At 38.2% G+C, this 19,753-nt stretch overlaps 1 protein-coding gene across 4 annotated transcripts; it reads left to right on the top strand.

Annotated features, from left to right (window-relative positions):
* Positions 1-8,350: 8,350 nt before the first annotated feature.
* fxr1 (fragile X mental retardation, autosomal homolog 1) lies at positions 8,351-19,663 on the top strand. 4 transcript variants are annotated; one of them, XM_043231960.1, is made up of 17 exons: positions 8,355-8,512; positions 10,350-10,402; positions 10,498-10,591; positions 11,250-11,321; positions 11,396-11,544; positions 12,206-12,299; positions 12,386-12,502; positions 12,584-12,754; positions 12,837-12,915; positions 13,635-13,744; positions 13,839-13,925; positions 13,995-14,199; positions 14,343-14,558; positions 15,390-15,590; positions 16,694-16,771; positions 17,950-18,035; positions 18,707-19,663. In XM_043231960.1, exons 1-17 carry the CDS (start codon positions 8,462-8,464, stop codon positions 18,812-18,814), a joined length of 1,971 nt encoding a protein of 656 aa, XP_043087895.1. In that variant the 5' UTR covers positions 8,355-8,461; the 3' UTR covers positions 18,815-19,663. The 4 variants fall into 4 exon arrangements, with proteins under 4 accessions (XP_043087894.1, XP_043087896.1, XP_043087895.1 ...); XM_043231959.1 differs by having other exon boundaries at positions 8,351-8,512; positions 13,839-14,199; XM_043231961.1 differs by lacking the exon at positions 11,250-11,321 and having other exon boundaries at positions 8,352-8,512.
* The last annotated feature ends 90 nt before the right edge of the window (positions 19,664-19,753 follow it).

Below are 19,753 nucleotides of genomic sequence, written 5' to 3'. Positions count from 1 at the left end.
TGACCCCAAATGTCCCTCGTGTTTTAATCTTTTTGTTTCGTGCGACGTGATCATGCATCTCGTGTTGATCGCTTAATGCATATAAAAAGGCAGACAAAATTGTCATTAAGATTTTAATCTGGAATTTTTTTTTACGTTTTCCAACTATTCTTCTTACAAAATGTCCTTACCGCAATATTACGGTAATGTCTATTAAATACATTTTCCCTTTTTCTATATTTTTAATAGCTTTTTCTCTATGCCATGTAAAACGTACATCGTAACTTCAGACGTCAGTTGTTGATGCACACGTTTTTAGCTCTTTTTATGACAGATCTCTTATTTTGAGTGACCTCAACTTAATATTTCGAGTGATCTCAACTTAAGCGTTAATACTTTTTGTTTTCGCAAAAGAAGATAAATGAGAGCTGTGGTAATGACGTCTTGTGTCGGTAAGGAGGCTGCTGTAGAGAACAACGGTAAAAATATTGAATATTTACAGTAATCCTACATTAGCGCTTTGCTGCGCTAATGTAAGCGTACATGTTTTACATGTTGCGGAAATTACATTTTCGGTAAAATTGCTGCTAATCGCCAGCTAGCAAGGTCTGCTACGTTCCCACGTTAAGATGCTGTAAATAATACGTATATTTAACAATTCCAATTCAGTTAGCTTACTTTACACCTTTCAACATGGGGCATGAACAAAAACGAACCTGTAAAAGCTTTATATTAAATCACAAAAAAGTTCTTCAGACCGCAAAATCGACAAACAATGCAAGTCTGAGGCGAGACAAAATGGCGGGAGATAAAGGTTAAACACCAAACATAAACATTAAACTACACCATGAAACTAATGGTTCTTGTTTTTTTTTTTTTTACGAAATGGTGAGTTTTATCTTCACAAATGATAAATGTGTCCAAAGTAAACACGATCGCGTAATATATTTAAGTTTTTTCCGCATACATAAAAGTAACCAAAATAAACAATAACAAAAATTATTATTATTATTTATTTTTTTTTACGTCAAACCATATCAGCTACATTCACTATAGTATGGCTATTTATTTTTAAAATCAGATCACAAAAAAAAACAAAAACATTCTTCTATGGCACGCTTTTTTAGCTCAAACGTTTTTCTTCTTATCAGCAAAACGCTATTTACCTCAGCGCGTTCAAACATTTCAGCGGAAACTATTTCCCGAAAAAGCATCCAATCAAACTGGCGGGAAAAAAAAAATTACAGCAAGCGAACGCGCTCGCAACAAATCACTATGCAAATGAGCAGATATAGCGCCGTGCCCGCGCGCGCGTCGCGTTGTTGTGCCGGTAACCGATGATGCGACGCGATTAGCGCCGAACGCTGACGTTTTGTCCCGCGCATTCATCCGCGTTTGAATATACGGGTTTAGAAAAGCCCGTGAATTGCGTTACACTCGTACCCCAGAAAAGATTTGGGTTAATTTGGCAAACGCGGGAGTCTCCGGGGTCCACAACGGCGCTTTAGAAATACTCAGACGCGAGGATGGACATTTCAAGAGAGCAGAATTTCAGACAGGAAGGAGAAAAAAGTGCTGACTCCGGTTGCTGGGACCGGCCTCGGCTAAATCCAGTGAAGAGATATGAACACTTTCTAATTTGCTTCCCCCCTATTTTAATAATAGCTGTGCATAAGTAATTTATGAAAGGCCAGCCGGCGCCGGGCATGGGAAAATTAAACTCATTTTATCGTAAAGCAGGTGGATTTCTATTTATCATTAGCATGCATACAATTTTCACAATGTTATTCCTCGTACTGATGGAATGTAACCAAATAATGTATGAAGGGTTTTTTTTTGGCCGTGTGCACAAGTGAAATTCAAAGATAAAAGTCCCAGGCGCTTGCAATTTTCTGCCACCCCGACCTAATTCTGGAAGCTTCTTATTACGGCGCAGATTCATTTGCTCCCGAGTTAAAGCGACGTTAGGATTCGCATCTGATGAAACGCGGGGCGTCCTTTGTGTCGTCAGTCGCGCGCCGCCTCCGAAAGACGTGCACATTTTAACCTCGGCCAGCAGAAAGCTTCCCATTACGTTGTGCGTTATCGCATCTGTGTCGACATTAAAAACTGTGCCATCTAAAAACTTGTTTTTGCGTCAAACGCGCGTGTTTCCGTCTGTTGTGGTTGCGCGGGAACACGCGCGGGACGCGGGGGGGGGCGCTAATTCGGAATATATATGAACCTGGGACATAAGCAGATTATGGGCATTTAGAATGGTTTGTTATCATAATATTCTGTGCAGCATATTGCAAACTTGTGTTGGCCAGTTTTAAACACGCCGTTGAAGATCATAGTTAATTCTGCTGATTTATGGTAATTCTGCGGCGCTATCGCGTGTGGCATCAGAAACGCTAACAAGCTTAGCATAAGCTTCTGCTGAAACCTTATGAGGTTTGAATTCCTGGAACGACTGCGGACGGTGGCGCAAAAAAAATCGCACTTCAGCAGAAACGGGACGATTCCGGCTCTAAAAAATTAGTGCTACTGCATATATATATATATATATATTTTTTTTTTTTGCAAGGGATGGTAGTCTGGGCCTTGCTGGTGAAAAAAATGCCATGTTTATACATTTGGGGAAAGTCGACTCTCTTCCACGGCAATCATTCGGGGGAAAAATATCTTAATTTGATTTAAAATAGCAGACAGGTTTGTGTTATTTGAAGATACCTCAAATCGCAAGGCAATATTACTTTTGTAAGAAATTGCCTGTTGGACGATACAACAACAACATCATGTATATTTATTAAAGGAGCAACCTGAACTATATCTAACGACCTTAAGATCACAGAAATATGAGAATAGGCTCTTTTGAAGTTAATAAACCACTGCCTAGCAACCACATAGCAATTTGATCCACCCAGAATGCCTTACTAACAACCACTCTGAACAATCAACAATTTCCTACCACCCTGAACACCTTAACGACTTAGAAACACCCTAGCAACCACTCAAAAACCCTAGCAACCACATAGCAATGTGATAAATCCACCCAGAATGCCTTACTAACAACCACTCTGAACAATCAACACTTTCCTACCACCCTGAACAACTTAACGACTTAGAAACACCCTAGCAACCGCCTAGCAACCACTCAGCAATGTGATAAATCCAAGCAGAATGCCTTACTTACAACCACTCTGAACAATCAACACTTTCCTACCACCCTGAACACCTTAACGACTTAGAAACACCCTATAAACCACCTAGCAACCACTCAAAAACCCTAGCAACCACACAGCAATGTGATAAATCCAACCAGAATGCCTTACTAACAACCACTCTGAACAATCAACACTTTCCTACCACCCTGAACACCTTAACGACTTAGAAACACCCTAGCAACCACTCAAAAACCCTAGCAACCACACAGCAATGTGATAAATCCACCCACAATGCCTTACTAACAACCACTCTGAACAATCAACACTTTCCTACCACCCTGAACACCTTAACGACTTAGAAACACCCTAGCAACCACTCAAAAACCCTAGCAACCACACAGCAATGTGATAAATCCAACCAGAATGCTTTACTAACAACCACTCTAAACAATCAACACTTTCCTACCACCCTGAACACCTTAAACCCTAGCAACCGTACAGAACACCTTAATAACAACTAATGCTTGAACATAACAAATAATAATTGCATACATTTATATAGCGCTTTTCTGGGCACTCAACCACCCTGAACACCATAACAATCACTTAGCAACACCCTAGCAACCATACAGAACACCTTAGTAACCACTCAGCAACACTTGAGCATAGCAAAGGCCTATTAACCACTTAGAACACCATAACAACATAGAAACACCTTAGCGACCACACAGAACACCATAGTTACCATTCAGCGACACTTAAGCTTGGCAAAGGTCCATCAACCACCCTCAACACTTTAACAATTTAGAAACACCCTAGCAACCACACAGAATATCTTAGTACTCACTCAGCAACACTTAAAAATAGCAAAGGCCTAGCACACACACAGAACTTAGCAACACTCTAGCAACCACCCAGCTATGCATAAGCACAGCAAAGGCCTAGCAACCACCCCAAACACCTTAACAACATAAAAAACACCCTAGCAACTACACGGCACACCTTAGTAACCACTTAGCATAGCAAAGGCCCAACAGCCACCCTGAACACCATAACAAAGGTGTACTAATGCCCTAGCAACCGCCCGGAACTGCTTATCAACTTATCCCAGCGCCCTAGCAACCACCTGGAACACCGTCACAAGCCCTCGCTCTTCAGACAGGGTCACACAGTCCAGCTGGAAACATCTCACGACCTCTAAACCTTTCCCCCCTCTTTTTTTTTTTTTCCCGCGCACGATAATTCAACACGGGACGGAACAGTCACTCGTAGCAGGTTACATGGAAATTTCATTATTATAAACTCTCAGCATTATCGAAATTATACATTTGGAGCGCGGCTCGACAAAAACGGGCGAAAGATGAGGACAGTCTCGTCTCATTAAAAGAGATGAAATAGTGGAATTAGCTTCAATCTAATTACAAGCCACACTATCTAATGTAAAAACATTTTTTCATATTCTTATTCATTTGGACTAGTAATTAGTTTTGGCCTATAAAATGCCACCCTTTAATCATCCAAAGGCAGATGTGATTTGCAGCGCAATTTAATCTTGCTTTAATGAAGAACTAATGGATGCATTGCAAATTACTTTTTTTTTTCTCCCCCGTACAGGAGGGGAAAAAAATCTATTTCCTGCTTTTGAAAAGATCAAGAGTATCTTTGATAATAGCCGGAGAGGGCCGGAGAGCTCCACTGCATCGAGCCAACAAGCTCTTTTACTCGACTCGCCATTCAATAGAAAGGAGGCCACAATTAGCGACAAAGCAGGGAAAATGCATCCGTACGGCAGAATCACTCGCCCGCGGCTCAAGCCCTCGGATCTCGGAGGCTTGTTAGCGGCGGGGCTAAAGTGTCACGGAGGAACAATGGGCCGTGATAAATTACCCCCCTCCAAAAAAAAGATGTACGGCTAATTTTCAATTATAGCTAAAAATGCATCGCAGATTGGCGCGAGCTAATAGATACGCTCGCTCCCGTGTCGGCCTCTTCGGTTTCGGTCTGATTATGAGAAAATAATTATCGTTTCTCGTTCGGGAAGGTCTGAGGAGAGGCCCGGGCCGAAAACGCTGGTGTTTACGGTGCGACGCGAGAAATCGAGTTTAGTTAATAACGGTGGCACAGATATCGCGTATTTGCATTAAACAAGCGCTCCTGAAAGAAAATGGCGAGCCTCGCGGTATGAAACGTGCGCTTGTGTGTGTGTGTGTGTGTGTGTGTGGAGAGACGCAAGAGTTATTAAGCTCCCAAGTGAAATAACTAATAATTAGTTGACCCTGTGATATTCAAACAAAAGGCCACTTAAGTGACCGCTTGTCTTGAGCGCGCCTATTTTCACGAGTCGACTTAAAAGTATATACTTACAAGGTACCTGACTTGCAGCTTCAGTATATGTAAATGCATTACGTAAACTTAGAAATAGAAATGATATGAAAATATTTGGCCGTAAATGCTTGTCAGTACAAAACAATGCAAGAGAATGGAAATAATTGTGATTTCATATCATATCATATCAAAATAACGTTGTGTGTGTGTGTGTGTGTATATATATATATATATATAGTACTGTGTTTATATATTATGTATATACAAATACACAAACATTCAGTATATATATTAAAAAAAAATATATATATATATATATATATATATATATATGTATATATAATGTGTGTACTGTGTTTATATAGTATGTATATACAAAAACACAAACATTCAGTATATATTTAAAAATAAATTAATTAATTAAAAAAATAAATAAAATAAAAATAAAATATATATATATATATATATATATATATATATATATATATATATATACATATATATAATTTTAATTAGCAGTAATCATGCTATTTAGTGACTACAAATTTCTCTCTCTCATTTAAAACAGGTCTTATTTGTGAACTATATGCTCATATGAACTACATACCTTCTTGCAGCATGTATCATTAACCTTTCGTGACATTAGTTAATAAAATGGTTCCCCCTCGTTAGTAACATCATCACACGCTGAATCGATCATGACCCGAAACGCTCGTCGTCCTCCTCCTCTTGAGGCTCACAGATAAACTAACGCACAGCAAACGTGTGGTTTTCGTCAGCCAGCGTCCCGACTGAAGTATTAAAGACGGATGTCATCACATAAACGCGTTAAAAGCGCTGAAACTAAGGAAGGGGCCCGTCCAAATGAGGCCCGGAGTATCTCGGTGTGTACGCGTGTTTCCTAAAAATGAGAGAAGGCCAAATCCTAATAGAAGTTGGGCTTAACTCCAGAAACAGCCCGCCTGTATATCTGATTACCGGGGGGCCGGTAATTTCTTTTTTAAATAAGGGAAAAATTGGATAGAATGAATGAAATTTCCCCGTCGCAGTGCAATGATGGTACCGCGGGAGATTATGTATTTTTATAATCATTCATCAGCGGTGAGAGTGCTCGGGCTTAGCATAATGGAATTCGTAAACTGGTTTAAGTCTGAACACGGGCTATACTATCAGTCCGACCATAAACGGGGCCCCGGCTGGACGCTGTGGGTTATTTTCGACCAGCAGATTTTACACATGTGGGGTGAGAGCGATTGCGGGAAGACCCTGGCCCGAATGTTTATTCCCTGGCATAAAAAAAAAAAAAAAAACATTCGAATTACATTCGCTGAAGAAATGCGCCGAGCTTCGGGAGCCCTGACGAGTTAATGCATGTAAATGCTCCGTGCATGACCAATGAGAATATAAACCTATAGCGTGAAGAGGAGCGTTGAGTGGGTAACTTTAGCTTAATGTCACGACTGTTTGAACCGACTAAACATGGAATGTGCATTTTTAGATTTATAATAATTATTTAAACAGAGTTGCTAATATATATATATATATATATATATATATATATATATATATATATATATATATATATATATATATATATACAGGCACAGTGCATATATTATTATGCAACTAATATATTATCATGCAAGGGTCTTTTTTTTTTTTTTTTTTTTATATATGAATGAAACTATTGTTATGTCACCACTAGATGTCAGCATCAGATTTGCTCCATTTTTTTTTTCATCTTCATGCACTTGATTCGTGATCTGGTCCCGTTCAGCCAGGCTGCCTGATTTAGTTCATTCTAATTGAATTTAGTTACTTTTTTTTTTTAATTGCACGGTATTGTCCCGGGCGCATTTTAAAATACATAAGTGAAAATAATTCTATAATGTAAACGTGTTTTGAAAAACACAATATTTGAGATTTATTTTATTGTTATACACATTGATATATAATGTTATCATGAAAATGGCAGTCAGAAAAATATATATATATATATATATATATATATATATATATATATATATATATATATATATATATATTTTTTTTTTTTTTTTTTTTTTTTTTTTACAAAAAAACACTCTATCATTAAAATATACCACTTTCATGCTATTTGTAACTTTAAGAATGATGCTACATTTTTCTCATGTTAATGTTTTTTGTTTTTTTTTTGCTATGTAATACCATAGGACACAATCTTTTTTTTTTTTTTTTTTTCTCAACTACCCAAGTCTTTATGTGAATATTTACTGTATTAATAAACATTTGTCAGTCAAAGTAAAGTAGCCCATGCAAAAAAAATAAATAATAATCACTACTGATAGTATTAACTGATATTAAATGTACCGGTTATCACAGGAACAAGCCACTGACATGAATGATGGGGCAGTAACCGTGGCAACACAGATGATTGACGGGTGCCGGAGTCTATGGTAAGATATCCAGAATATCTCTGCAGCTGCTGGATTTATAACCACAAACAACTTTTACCTTAGCAGATAGTAACTCATCTCTGGACACGAATGCCACCACGTCCCCTAAAAACAATGAGAACATTTTAGCAAGCAGCTCAGGAAACGCTAAACAGTGCGCTGCAACAACTTTTTAGCAATAGTTCTATTGTTAATTAATACCTTGTTCTTTTTTTTTTTTTGCATGTGTCATATCCGGCCTACATGTTTAAAGTGTTAATTTAGCACATGTTATCACATGTAACAAATGCAACGTAAGCCAATCTATAAAATGCATTTATATAAAACACATGTTCGGGTTACAGTAGCTGTGTTGCATTGATTCAGATTCATTCGAGTGAATCGTTTAGGAACCGAATCAAAATGTAGTGAAAGTAAAAGTCAGCAGAAGCAGAGTTAAGCCAACCTTTAGTTGGAAAAACCCGCTTCTTTGCTGCGCACTTTAGTGCTGCGTGTAGTATGAAGGGGTTCCTCAGGGTTCACTGCTGAGTCCTCTACAGTTCTAGAACTTTACCCAGCATCCTCTTCGCGCTCAACATGGAGGAACTGACGGTGGAGGTCCGTGGCTCCAATGGAGCTTATTATAAGGTAAATACACGATTACACCCCGTCCTCTTTCGCTGCGCACACGCGGGCGTCTTTTAAGACGGCGAGGGTGACGAAACCCCGAAGAAAACGTCGGAAAACGGGGCGCGTCGCGTACTTTAGCCTCGTATAAATAGTGCTGGCTGCTAGCCGTTAGCCTGTTAGCAGCCGCGCGGGGATGGCTTTTAAATAAGAAAACATTACTTCAGTCGGGGCTGACGCGTATTCGTCCTCGGCTAGAAACACAAAGGCGGTTTGCTTTACGAGAAAACGAGCTTCAAGGTTAGGATACGCGACTTTTGGTTTCAGTTTGTTCAACGCTGGATGTTTTTCAGTCGGGCGTTCGCTCGTGTCGCTTCCCGACGTTATATATATATATATATATATATATATATATATATATATATATATATATATATATATATACACACATAAACGCCGAGGCGAAAGCTAACGAGACTTAAACGCTGAAGTGAAAAGGTGTTTATGCCAACATTTAGCCGTTACACTCGCTGGGTTTGTCGCCGTCCCAAGCGAAGCTCACAATAACCCGTTTGTAACCGCTTGTGATTAAAGCGAGCCGTTTGGTTAAACGAGTCGGATTCATATGCGTTTCAGATGAACTAAAAACACTCCAGAAAGCTCGCATTCATAATCCGAGGTGTGGTCAGACACCGTCATATGCATCTTGCACCCCCAGACTTTGATCCCCTCAAGAAATGTCCAAGTGGTGTGGTGTTGTGTGTGTGGTACTTGCTCTATACATCTTTCTACTTGGGCCGTGTATTAATAAACACAAGGGCCGGTTGGGAAGTCCAGCTGAAGTTATTATTCCACCCCGGCGCGGGTCAGCTGCTCACTGTCCATCTGCAGCTGTCATTCAGCGCCGAGGATATTTTAACGCCGGGCTATTTCGAGATGAGGTCTAAGAGATGCCAACTTCCATTTTGGAGCCGGTTGCTGTCGAGAGTGTCCAAGTATCAGTTTGTTTGATATAATTGAGCACGCTGAACAAAATAATACTCCTTTTGGAGAAACGTGTGTGTGATCAGTCACAGTTTATATTAAAGCGCTCTTAACGTGTTCATCAGCCGTTATTGGAAAAGCTGGATTATAATCGTCAAACTATGTTTTTTTTTTTCTCGTGCGCATTGTTTTTTTTATAAATCTGCACTACACCAATAATGCTTTTTTTTTTCTTCTCTAAAGCGTGTTTATAGAAATGACCTAAATATCCCAAATGAACTATGGCCTAATCCTGGCTTAGTCTAAGCCCTGTCTGTGAAACCAGGCTTACGATTTTTACTACTCTGTGCACCTTAAAATATTTTTTTTATTGCAGTATTCATTTTTGTAGATATTTCGAGCTTTCAGAATATTTTATATTATTTAAGATTCAATTTAACTTGTATTATATTTTTATAATTTATTTTATATATATATATATATATATATATATATATATATATATATATTATTTTTATTTATTTTTTTTTTAATTTAGTTTTAGCTTTATTTCAGTTAACAAAAATGCTCGTTTTTTAATTTTCGTTTCAGTTAACGCTGTTTTTGCTCAGAAATTGTAGCATTTAGAGTAAATTCAGAAAATGTAGTGGATTATTCAGCTTTTGCAAATGTATTTATTTATTGTTTTTATGTCTGATTTTAAAGCTTTCGATAACCATAGTAGTTTTAGTTAACGGTGGTAACCACGTTTAACATTAACCAAGCAAATTCGCAACTTTAGCGGGTTCACTTTTTAACAAAACCTCTCTTTTTAACAAAAACGTATTCGTCTTACGCTTGTTTTACTAACTGATTCTCCCTCTCATCGTTCCAGGGCTTTGTCAAAGACGTACACGACGACTCGCTCTCCGTTTCGTTCGAAAACAAGTGAGTAGACGCTTAACGGTTTCCAATCATGACGTTAATGCTTTCGAAACGAGCTTTGGGTAGATGAGCGTTGTTACATGAAAATATGTTCACAGCTGGCAACCCGAAAGACAAGTCCCCTTCAGCGACGTACGGTTACCGCCTCCTGCTGACGGCAAAAAGGAGATCACCGAAGGAGAAGAAGTGGAGGTGAAGCCCAACATGTTTATTATTAGCATCGCGCCGCCTTTCAAGACCTCTTTTGTGAACTCGCTTAGAGCCGTTTAGCACCATTCTGCCCAAAAAAGAGTTTTTTGAAGAAATTCGATCACATGTTAACTCATTTAAAGCTTTGTTCGTTCTCGAAATAAACAATTGAAGTTGTTTCGGATGAAAACCGGGTCCCGTTGACTGCCGAGGCGAACGGAAGTGTGAAAGACATTGGTTCAACGGTAGCATTATGAAGCTACGAGTACTTTTTCTACGTAAAAAAAAAAAAACGAACACGCAAACAAACTTTATTCACTGAGAGTATTGCTAAATGCCACACAATACTCCAAAATGGCGACGAATCATTGAACGAAGTCGTCATTTTAAGTTTCTTTGCTAACAAATAGTATTCTCGTAGCTTCAGTTGAACCACTGATGGAAGACTTCTCTTCACCTTGACGGCGGGAATTGGGACAGTCACGAGCCTCTCGGCTTTCACCTGAAATATCTTAAACCGCGTCTAAACGGAGCTTGGAACGACTTGGCGGCAGCCGATGAATGACAAACGGTTGCTTGTTGTGCTCGTACTTTAAGTATGCTTTACATCTAAATGTCCCGCTGCTTGGCAGAAGCTCTTGACGCGTGTGGTTGTGTTCAGATTTACTCGCGGGCGAACGAGCAGGAGCCCTGCGGCTGGTGGCTGGCCAAAGTGCGCATGATGAAAGGAGACGTGAGTGTCACGCGCCTAAGCTTTCTGTTTCTCCAGAAGAGCTCCGAGTTCACTTTCGCTTTTGTTTCCTGCAGTTCTACGTCATCGAGTACGCTGCCTGCGACGCCACCTACAACGAGATCGTGACTTTCGAGCGCCTCCGCCCGGTCAACCGCAATAAAGCTGTGACGAAGAACACCTTCTTTAAGTGTGCCGTTCCCGTGCCTGAAGATCTCAGAGCAGCGTGAGTACAAGACCTTTGTTATTATTTATTATAAAATTTTTTACCTACAATATAATATTAATGTATACAAATATTAAATATAAAGAATATTATATATATATATATATATATATATATTTTTTTGTAAATATTATATACACATTTATATACACATATATATATATATATATATATATATATATATATATATATATATATATGTGTATATAAATGTATATATATATTTACAAAAAAAAATATATATATATATATATTTTTTTGTAAATATTATATACACATTTATTTATATTTTTATATATATATATATATATATATATATATATATAATATTCTTTATATTTAATATTTGTATACATTAATATTATATTGTAGGTAAAAATTGTATAAACTATATATATATATATATATATATATATATATATATATATATATATATATATATATATAAAAAAAACACACACACACACACACACACACACATATATATATATATATATATATATATATATATATATATATATATATATATATATATATATATATATATATATATATTTTTTTTTTATTTAAATTTTTTTTTGCAAATTGTTATATTTAGAATTCAGCTGTTTGCATCAGTTGTGGTTAAAACCATAACTTCTTTCGTCTCTGCCCGTGTTAGATGCGAGAACGAACAAGCTCACAAGGATTTTAAAAAGGCGGTCGGAGCCATCCGGATCGTTTACAGCCCCGAGCAAAGCGAGCTGACTGTGTTGGTGAGTCCCAGTTAACCTCAGCACTCCACTTACCAACTTTAAACACCACAAAGTCTTGACCGACACGATGTTCCTCGCATCACCAGTCCATGAACGAAGCCAGCGTCAAGCGCGTCTCCCTGCTGAGTGACATGCATTTACGCAGCATCCGCACCAAACTCATGCTGGTGTCCCGGGACGAGGAGGCCACCAAACATCTGGAGGTGAATCCGCCGCCTCGAGTGCTAATGCGGGACGCGCGCCGCCCAGAGAGGCTTGAAGTCTGAACGTCTGTGTGTTTGCAGAGCACGAAGCAGCTGGCCTCGGCGTTTCAGGACGAGTTCACCGTGAGAGAGGACCTCATGGGTCTGGCCATCGGAAGCCACGGCAGTAACATTCAGCAGGCCAGAAAGGTGACGGGAGTGACGGCTATCGAGCTGGACGAGGAGACGGGGACCTTCAGGGTTTACGGAGAGGTGCGGCAGCTTCCTGCGCTCTTATTACATCACGCAGCGTCTGGAGTGCCTTCACGGTGTTTTCTCACGCCTTACGTTGCAGAGCGCTGAGGCCGTACAGAAAGCAAGGAATTACCTGGAGTTCCTGGAAGACTCTGTGCAGATTCCTCGCAATCTTGTTGGTATGTTTGTTTAAAAATTGAATGTAAAAGATTTAGCTTTTTTTTTTTGTTTACTTTGATTTAGCTTTGTTAAAAAAAAATTTAGGGGGGGCATTAATAATAAAATTGATAAGCATTTAAAAAAAGTATTATTTAATAACAGTACGGTCATTACGTTTTGTTATTAAAGTCTATTATATAATTTGTTTTTGTTTTAATGGTCACATTATTTTAGTGCTACAGGACATTTTTTACAACAGACCTTCTCAAAACATTATTAAATTATTATCATTGTTATCTTTATTTTAATTTTTATTGCAGGTTATACAAATTTAATTATCTATTTTACATTATTAGTTTATCACATTATAGAATTATTTATTTAACAGGACATTTTTGCAACAGGATAAAAAGAATAAATAAATATTATTATTATTATTATTGTTTTTTTTGTTCTTATTTCATTAACTTTAATATTTCAACAAACTTATTTCTGTTAGTTACCAAAGCAAAATTCTAATTTAAGTCTATTTTTAAAGTTTCCATTTCTAAAATAAGTTTAATTTAATATCTAATTTAAATAGTCTAAATTTAATTTATTTTATTTAATTTGTAACAGGAGTTCACTCGCAAAACGCGGGCATGTGATCATTTTTTAAGAGATTAAAATACATTTTTAAAAACTAAATGTCTTGCGGACTTTATCTGGCAAAACAATCATGTCGTATTTTCTCACGTAGGGAAGGTCATTGGAAAAAACGGCAAGGTGATCCAGGAGATAGTGGATAAATCTGGTGTGGTGAGAGTGCGCATCGAAGGCGACAATGACAACAAACTCCCCCGACAGGAAGTAAGACGCCTGAAATTTTTTTTTTAAATTAAAAAAACAAAAACAAAACATAGACATACATCCAATAATGCACGTTATTCTTTGTTTTTAATAGGGAATGGTGCCATTTACATTTGTTGGTACGAAGGAGAGTATCAGCAATGTACAGGTCCTACTGGAATACCATATTGCATACCTAAAGGTGAGTGTGAGAGGTGCTGAAAGGCCTCTGGTGTGTTTGAGACGCTCAAGCTCTTGTTGGTGTCGACAGGAGGTGGAACAGCTGCGTCTGGAGCGGCTGCAGATCGACGAGCAGCTGCGTCAGATCGGGATGGGCTACCGGCCCGCCCCGAACCGGCCCGCCGACAAGGACAAGGGCTACGGCGCCGAGGAGAGCACACCCAGCCTCCATATCAACCGCTCCTACACCGGCAGGGGCCGCGGCCGCCGGGGGCCCGGATACACGTCCGGCTACGGTAGAGCTTCACATCACATTCTGCGTTTTTCCTTGCGCAAACTGCCTTGAATATTCTTATATATCAGCCAATGAGGAAGAAGTATTTTGCCATAATTAAAAAAATAGAGCACTAACGTATATGGTAATATTTTTCCTGCACAGGCACTAACTCCGAGCACTCGTACGCCTCGGAGACCGACTCGGAGCGCAAGGAAGAGCTGAGCGACTGGTCCATGGCGGCAGAGGAGCCCGAGCGCAACCCCAGACAGCAGAGGGACAGCAGGAGGAGAGCAGGAGAGGGCCGGGGCCGGGGCCGCGGAGGGCCCGGGGGAAGAGGCCGCGGATCAGGAAGAGGGGCCTCCAACTCCATTAGCTCAGGTACACTGGCTCCCTTCAACAAGCAGAGTTTATTCACCAGCACAGATTTTATTGCTTTATTTTCCTCCCATGTGCTGCAGTCTGGTTTTTTTGACTCATTTGAAATGGTTTTGTTACATTATAACGATGAGAGACCATGTCTAATCGAAAAATCTCTTTAAACTATTGAATAATTTTTTTTCAATTTATTTTCACGATATATGTTGAAATACCATATGAAATATAATTTTTTTTTGAGAAATTTTGCTGTTTTATTTCTTCAAATTCGGTTCCACAATTCAATATAAATGTATTGGTATTTAAATTAATATATTTTTTGGTAAATTTTAGGATATTCCTTAATGTATTGAGATTTATTTAACTTATTTACTGCACCATAGAAATATAATTCTGTCTAAAATATAATTTCTTCAAGGTTAAAAACGACAAATATTTTACAGGGTTGCATTGAAAGATTTTTCAGCTTTTGCATTTTTTTTTTTTTTTTTTTTGCATTTTTTTGCATTTCTGTTTTTATAGAGGAGAAAAATATGCCTTAATGCAATGATTTAAATATTTAGTCCCTTGTTTCATTGTTTTTGCTCATTTGTATTGTGTTTATATAAATTATATTGTGGTAGCAGTTTTAGGCTACACTGAAAAAAACATGTTAATAATTATGCATTTTTGTAAAATAAAATAATTTTATCAAAATGAAGTGTACTATATTTAGTGTTTGATAGCATCTGTATTCTAAACTCAATTTCAGAAGTTATTAAAACATGTAAAAGTTTTACACAGGCAGTGTGTTGCCCAGTGAACACTTACTTCAGTTCCTGTCTTTCACGTTAGTTCTGAAAGATCCAGATGGAAACCCGTACAGCCTGTTGGACAACACAGAGACGGATCAAACGGCAGACACGGATGCCAGCGACTCCCAGATGAACACCAACCGCCGCAGACGCTCCCGCCGTCGCCGAACAGACGAAGACACCACCGTCATGGACGGCATGAGCGAGTCCGACAACGCCTCCCTCAGCGAGAACGGCCTCGGTGAGCACAAACAGATACAGCACACACACCGCAGCTGTCTGAGGTTTATTTAGAATCGCTCCATTAGAAATAGCGTTACAGCAAAAGTAGATTTATTAAAAAAGTGCGTGTCTGAAATGTCTTTTCATAAACCGTACACCTTGTATATTTTATTCAGAGATCGTTATGATTCAGTCACGGCGTTAAAGGGTCACTCCGCCCCAGAACGAACATTTGGGATGTCGTTCCAAACCCGTAAAAGCTTCGTCTGTTTTCGGAACCAAATTGAAGATATTTTCGCTGAAAACCAGGAGGCTTGTGAGCGTCCCGTCGGCTGCCAAGTAATCGTCAGATTAGTTCAATTCGATTGTTGTGAAGCGACCAGGATACATTTTGTACTCAAATAATAAAATCCAGTTTTCATCCAAAAGACGAACAAAGCTTTTGCAGGTTTGGAAAAGAAGTGGGGGTGATTTAATGAAGTGATCAATGACAGTGGAGTAACCCTTTAATAAATTGAAAGTGAATAAACAAACAAATACAGGAAAAGAGGTAGAAGATACTGCAGGAATACATTCTCTCCTTTCATCGTAACACTCGCAACTCAAAAAATTTACTTTTAACAACTACTATTTTTACAACGATCACAGAAAATACTTAACTCTATAGTAGAGCTGGGTGATATGGAAATCGTTTATGATTTTTTTTTAGTCAACTCTAGTAAAAATTAAAGTAAAAATATTTGTATAAAATTTTATAAAATTTATTAAAATTTTATAAAGCGATATTAGCGCGTCACGCGTGAGCGGCTGATCAGACGTGCGGGGGGATTGATCTTTTCTTTCCACCGTTATCATTGGAAAGTTTGTCAAAGTGTATGATTCTAACATTTGGTAATATATCTATTCACTCATTCGCTCCGTTAAAAAAAATTAAAAAATCGTGGTAAAACGTCAAATGCGAATTAAACGATTTAAAATTTTCATCGATTTTTGTTGGCTTCCTTGTTTGGTCGGGAATAACAGCATGAAGAAAAATTCCACAAGTTGCGACCACCTCGGATGACTTTTTTTCCAAAACGGCTGTCAGTATTTAAGGTCAGGCTTTTCACCGGTGTCTTGTAGATGATGCTGAAGCTAAACCGCAGCGGCGCAATCGCAGCCGCCGCCGTCGTTTCCGGCCTCCTGAGGAGAGGCAGCCAGGTACCGCTATGAATTAACACCGGGGTTGTGTTCAAGCGAGTGTTAGTCCAAACTGCATGGCACTGATCGCCTGGAATAACATCAGGACTCTAAACTAAACCCAGAGCGCAACGGCCTTAGGGAAATAAAGAAAGTTAATTGTAGAGGTTCTTGGGGGCCAATACCGATATTAGGGAGTATCGGTGTATCAGCCGATATTCTTTGTGAATATTATAGTACAGTAAACAGAGTTAAGTTGTAACTTAATGTGCATGACGAGCAGAAAAGGAATGTGTTTTTGGTCTTCATTTGGATCGGGGTTGAATGCTTAGAATTTATTTTATTCCATTTCCTAAATCCAAACAAAACAGAGCAAAAAGCCCCTATCGCCACAAGCACATCACTTTCCCATTGGTTTTTCAGTGTTTCTCTTTGGCACCACTCACCACTGATACTCAGCTACCATTGGCTCATCTGCGTTTGATGGGCGGGGCTTACCAATAGGTCAACTGAAAGGGTTGCCTGGTCTCACCAAAGTCTACCAAATTGCTTCTGGGAGGGATTTTTTATTTATTTTACTTTTTAAATTGTTTTGTGTTCGCTGGTACGATTCGCTTTCCGGTGACTAAATATCACGTTATCGGTGGCTCTACAGCTTATAGCGACGGTGTTAAAGTAGTTTAATTGCGCAGAAATACTGCAGACTTGGCAACACTTGTCGCTACAGTGAACTGGGTCTCCAGTGGCAAACAAGTTGGACAAATTAAGCAATTACATGATGAACATTGTTATATGTTCTGTAAAAAAATAAAATAAAATAAAAATATATAGTATCGGTTTATATCGGTGGCATATCTGCAATACGAGCCGATAAAATTGGCAAAATATTAAATCCGTCCCTTGTTGTTTATTTTCTGGTATTAGTTATGTTTATCTACAAATGATGTTCGTTTGGGACGTATTAATTTAAACTTTAACACAATTGCAAATAACATTGCTTTCAGTGCAGTAGGTATTGATTTGCATGGTGTATGTGAACGCATGCAGGTCTGTTAGTCTGAACTTGAGATTCGGGCAAGATTCGGCCGTTTCGGTCTAACTATTTTTTTATAGCCATTAACTTCTTTGTGCATGTTTGTTTCTGAATTAAAAACCGCAGGCTCTTTTTTTGCTAATGAAATCATTGATATGTCTTGCAGTTACTGTGGCTGACTACATATCACGAGCTGAATCTGAAAGCAGACAGAGAAACCCAAAAGATCTGAGGAAGAACAAAAAGGACATGGTGACTCCATATTTATTCTTTTATGTAGATCTGTGATAAATATATATATATATATATATATATATATATATATATATATATATATACTTAATCATCAGATTTAATTCCCATTTTACAATTTACCAGCTTTTTTGTTTTAAATTATTTTTTTATTTAGTATTAAAAAGAAAGTGTATTTTTATGTTGTGGTCAATTTTATTATGGTTAAGCACACCAACCAAAAAAAAAGCGATTTAGGTAATTTTGTTTAAAATTGAGAGAATTGCAAAGGCATTCTCATTTCACTTTGTTAATGTAACGTACTAAAACTAATAAATAATAATAAAAAAAAATGCTATAGACAACAAAACAAACTAAAATGACAAAAGTGTCAAAATGGGGAAAACTAAAATCGAAAAGAATTGTTTAATTAGACACAATAAATTGAATTTAAAACAACAGTATGTCAATTATACTGAAGTAAAACCATTTGTTTTTATTACAGCTTTAACAAAGACATTTAGTTTTATAATAACGCTCTTATCTCATCCATAATGTTGTTTTATTGATGCAAATAACCCTTGTTCGGTGATCTCCACAAACAACTGGACTAGTGGTTGAATCTCATTGGTCAAGGGGCTGAAAGCTGAGGGAAAAGGCTGTTAACGGCAGCTGTTTTGCGTCGTCCGCAGGGTCAAGTGGACTTCATATCGGAGCACAGCCTGGCTGAAGCCGTGAGCAACGGTCCCTCCAAAGCAGACGATCAGAGCAAGCCGGCCGTCGTCAACGGAGTCTCCTAATCCGCTCGGCTTCTTTCTCCAAACTCATAACCTTTACGATTTTACAATAGTGCTTGTACAAGCTTGCCAAAGATAGACGTATGGACTTCCACATTCTCGATTGCACTTTTCAGTTCCTTCACTATGGAACGGATAATTACAATGGAAAAAAAAAAAATTGCGACAAAAAAAACAACCTAAACTTAAGTCACACCTGTGTTCCTGATCAGATGTTGTGCCTTCAGAGCGTAGTTTCAACATTTATGTTGGCTGGCTATAGAGCAAACAGAAACAAAAACCAACAACAGCGACAACTTGTCTGAATACGGAAAGACTCCCAGACATCCTTAGCTGCTTTTTGTTACGTTTTAATATGCAACCACTTCTTCACGAGGGGTTATGGGGAAAAAAAAAAAAAAAAAAAGGACGTTTTGCACTGAATAGTCATTTCTTGACCTTTAGAATAATGTTAGTCTGGAAACTGGTCTGCTAACTGTCCATTTTAAATGCTGTATGTACACTTCCTGAACGATTGATTGGGTTTCATCTTTTTGCCTGTTAGGTTGCTGTAACGGTGGCAGCCGAGACTGTTTCGCTAAAGGAGCCTTTTGTTTTATTTATTTTAAAATGTACAGTATTTAAAATTAACGATGCAGTGGTTTTTAACACTAAACTGCCTGAACTTCTTAGCACGCAAATTACAAATTTGGACTACTGAAAGATCGATTTCCAGATGTTCTGTTCTGTAAACTACGTTCGTTAGTCCTTATGGTTTTTTTTTAAAGATCATTCTGGTTGTTTGATGTGCAATATGTTTTGTATGCAGGTAGTTCATAAATAAACATTTGATCTTCCAGCCAGTCTTTCAAAGTTGGTGCATCCGGTGTTTTGGTCTTTTCTGTCCGAATAAAGCTTTTAAATACATTTTCGGGAAACGAGTTTGATAGCGATAACCAATTA

Source organism: Puntigrus tetrazona, unplaced genomic scaffold (genome assembly GCF_018831695.1).
Source record: "Puntigrus tetrazona isolate hp1 unplaced genomic scaffold, ASM1883169v1 S000000472, whole genome shotgun sequence".
In the NCBI taxonomy this organism is placed as follows: Eukaryota; Metazoa; Chordata; class Actinopteri; order Cypriniformes; family Cyprinidae; genus Puntigrus; species Puntigrus tetrazona.
This window is presented reverse-complemented; position numbering and strand designations above follow the sequence as displayed.

Bases quoted from the DNA above. Each gene is read 5' to 3' on its own strand.
- fxr1 (XM_043231959.1), top strand. From the start codon at position 8,462: ATGGAGGAACTGACGGTGGAGGTCCGTGGCTCCAATGGAGCTTATTAT. The intron at 12,755-12,836 runs GTGCGGCAGCTT...CTTACGTTGCAG, and splicing joins CCTTCAGGGTTTACGGAGAG to AGCGCTGAGGCCGTACAGAA. The intron at 13,745-13,838 runs GTAAGACGCCTG...TGTTTTTAATAG, and splicing joins ACAAACTCCCCCGACAGGAA to GGAATGGTGCCATTTACATT.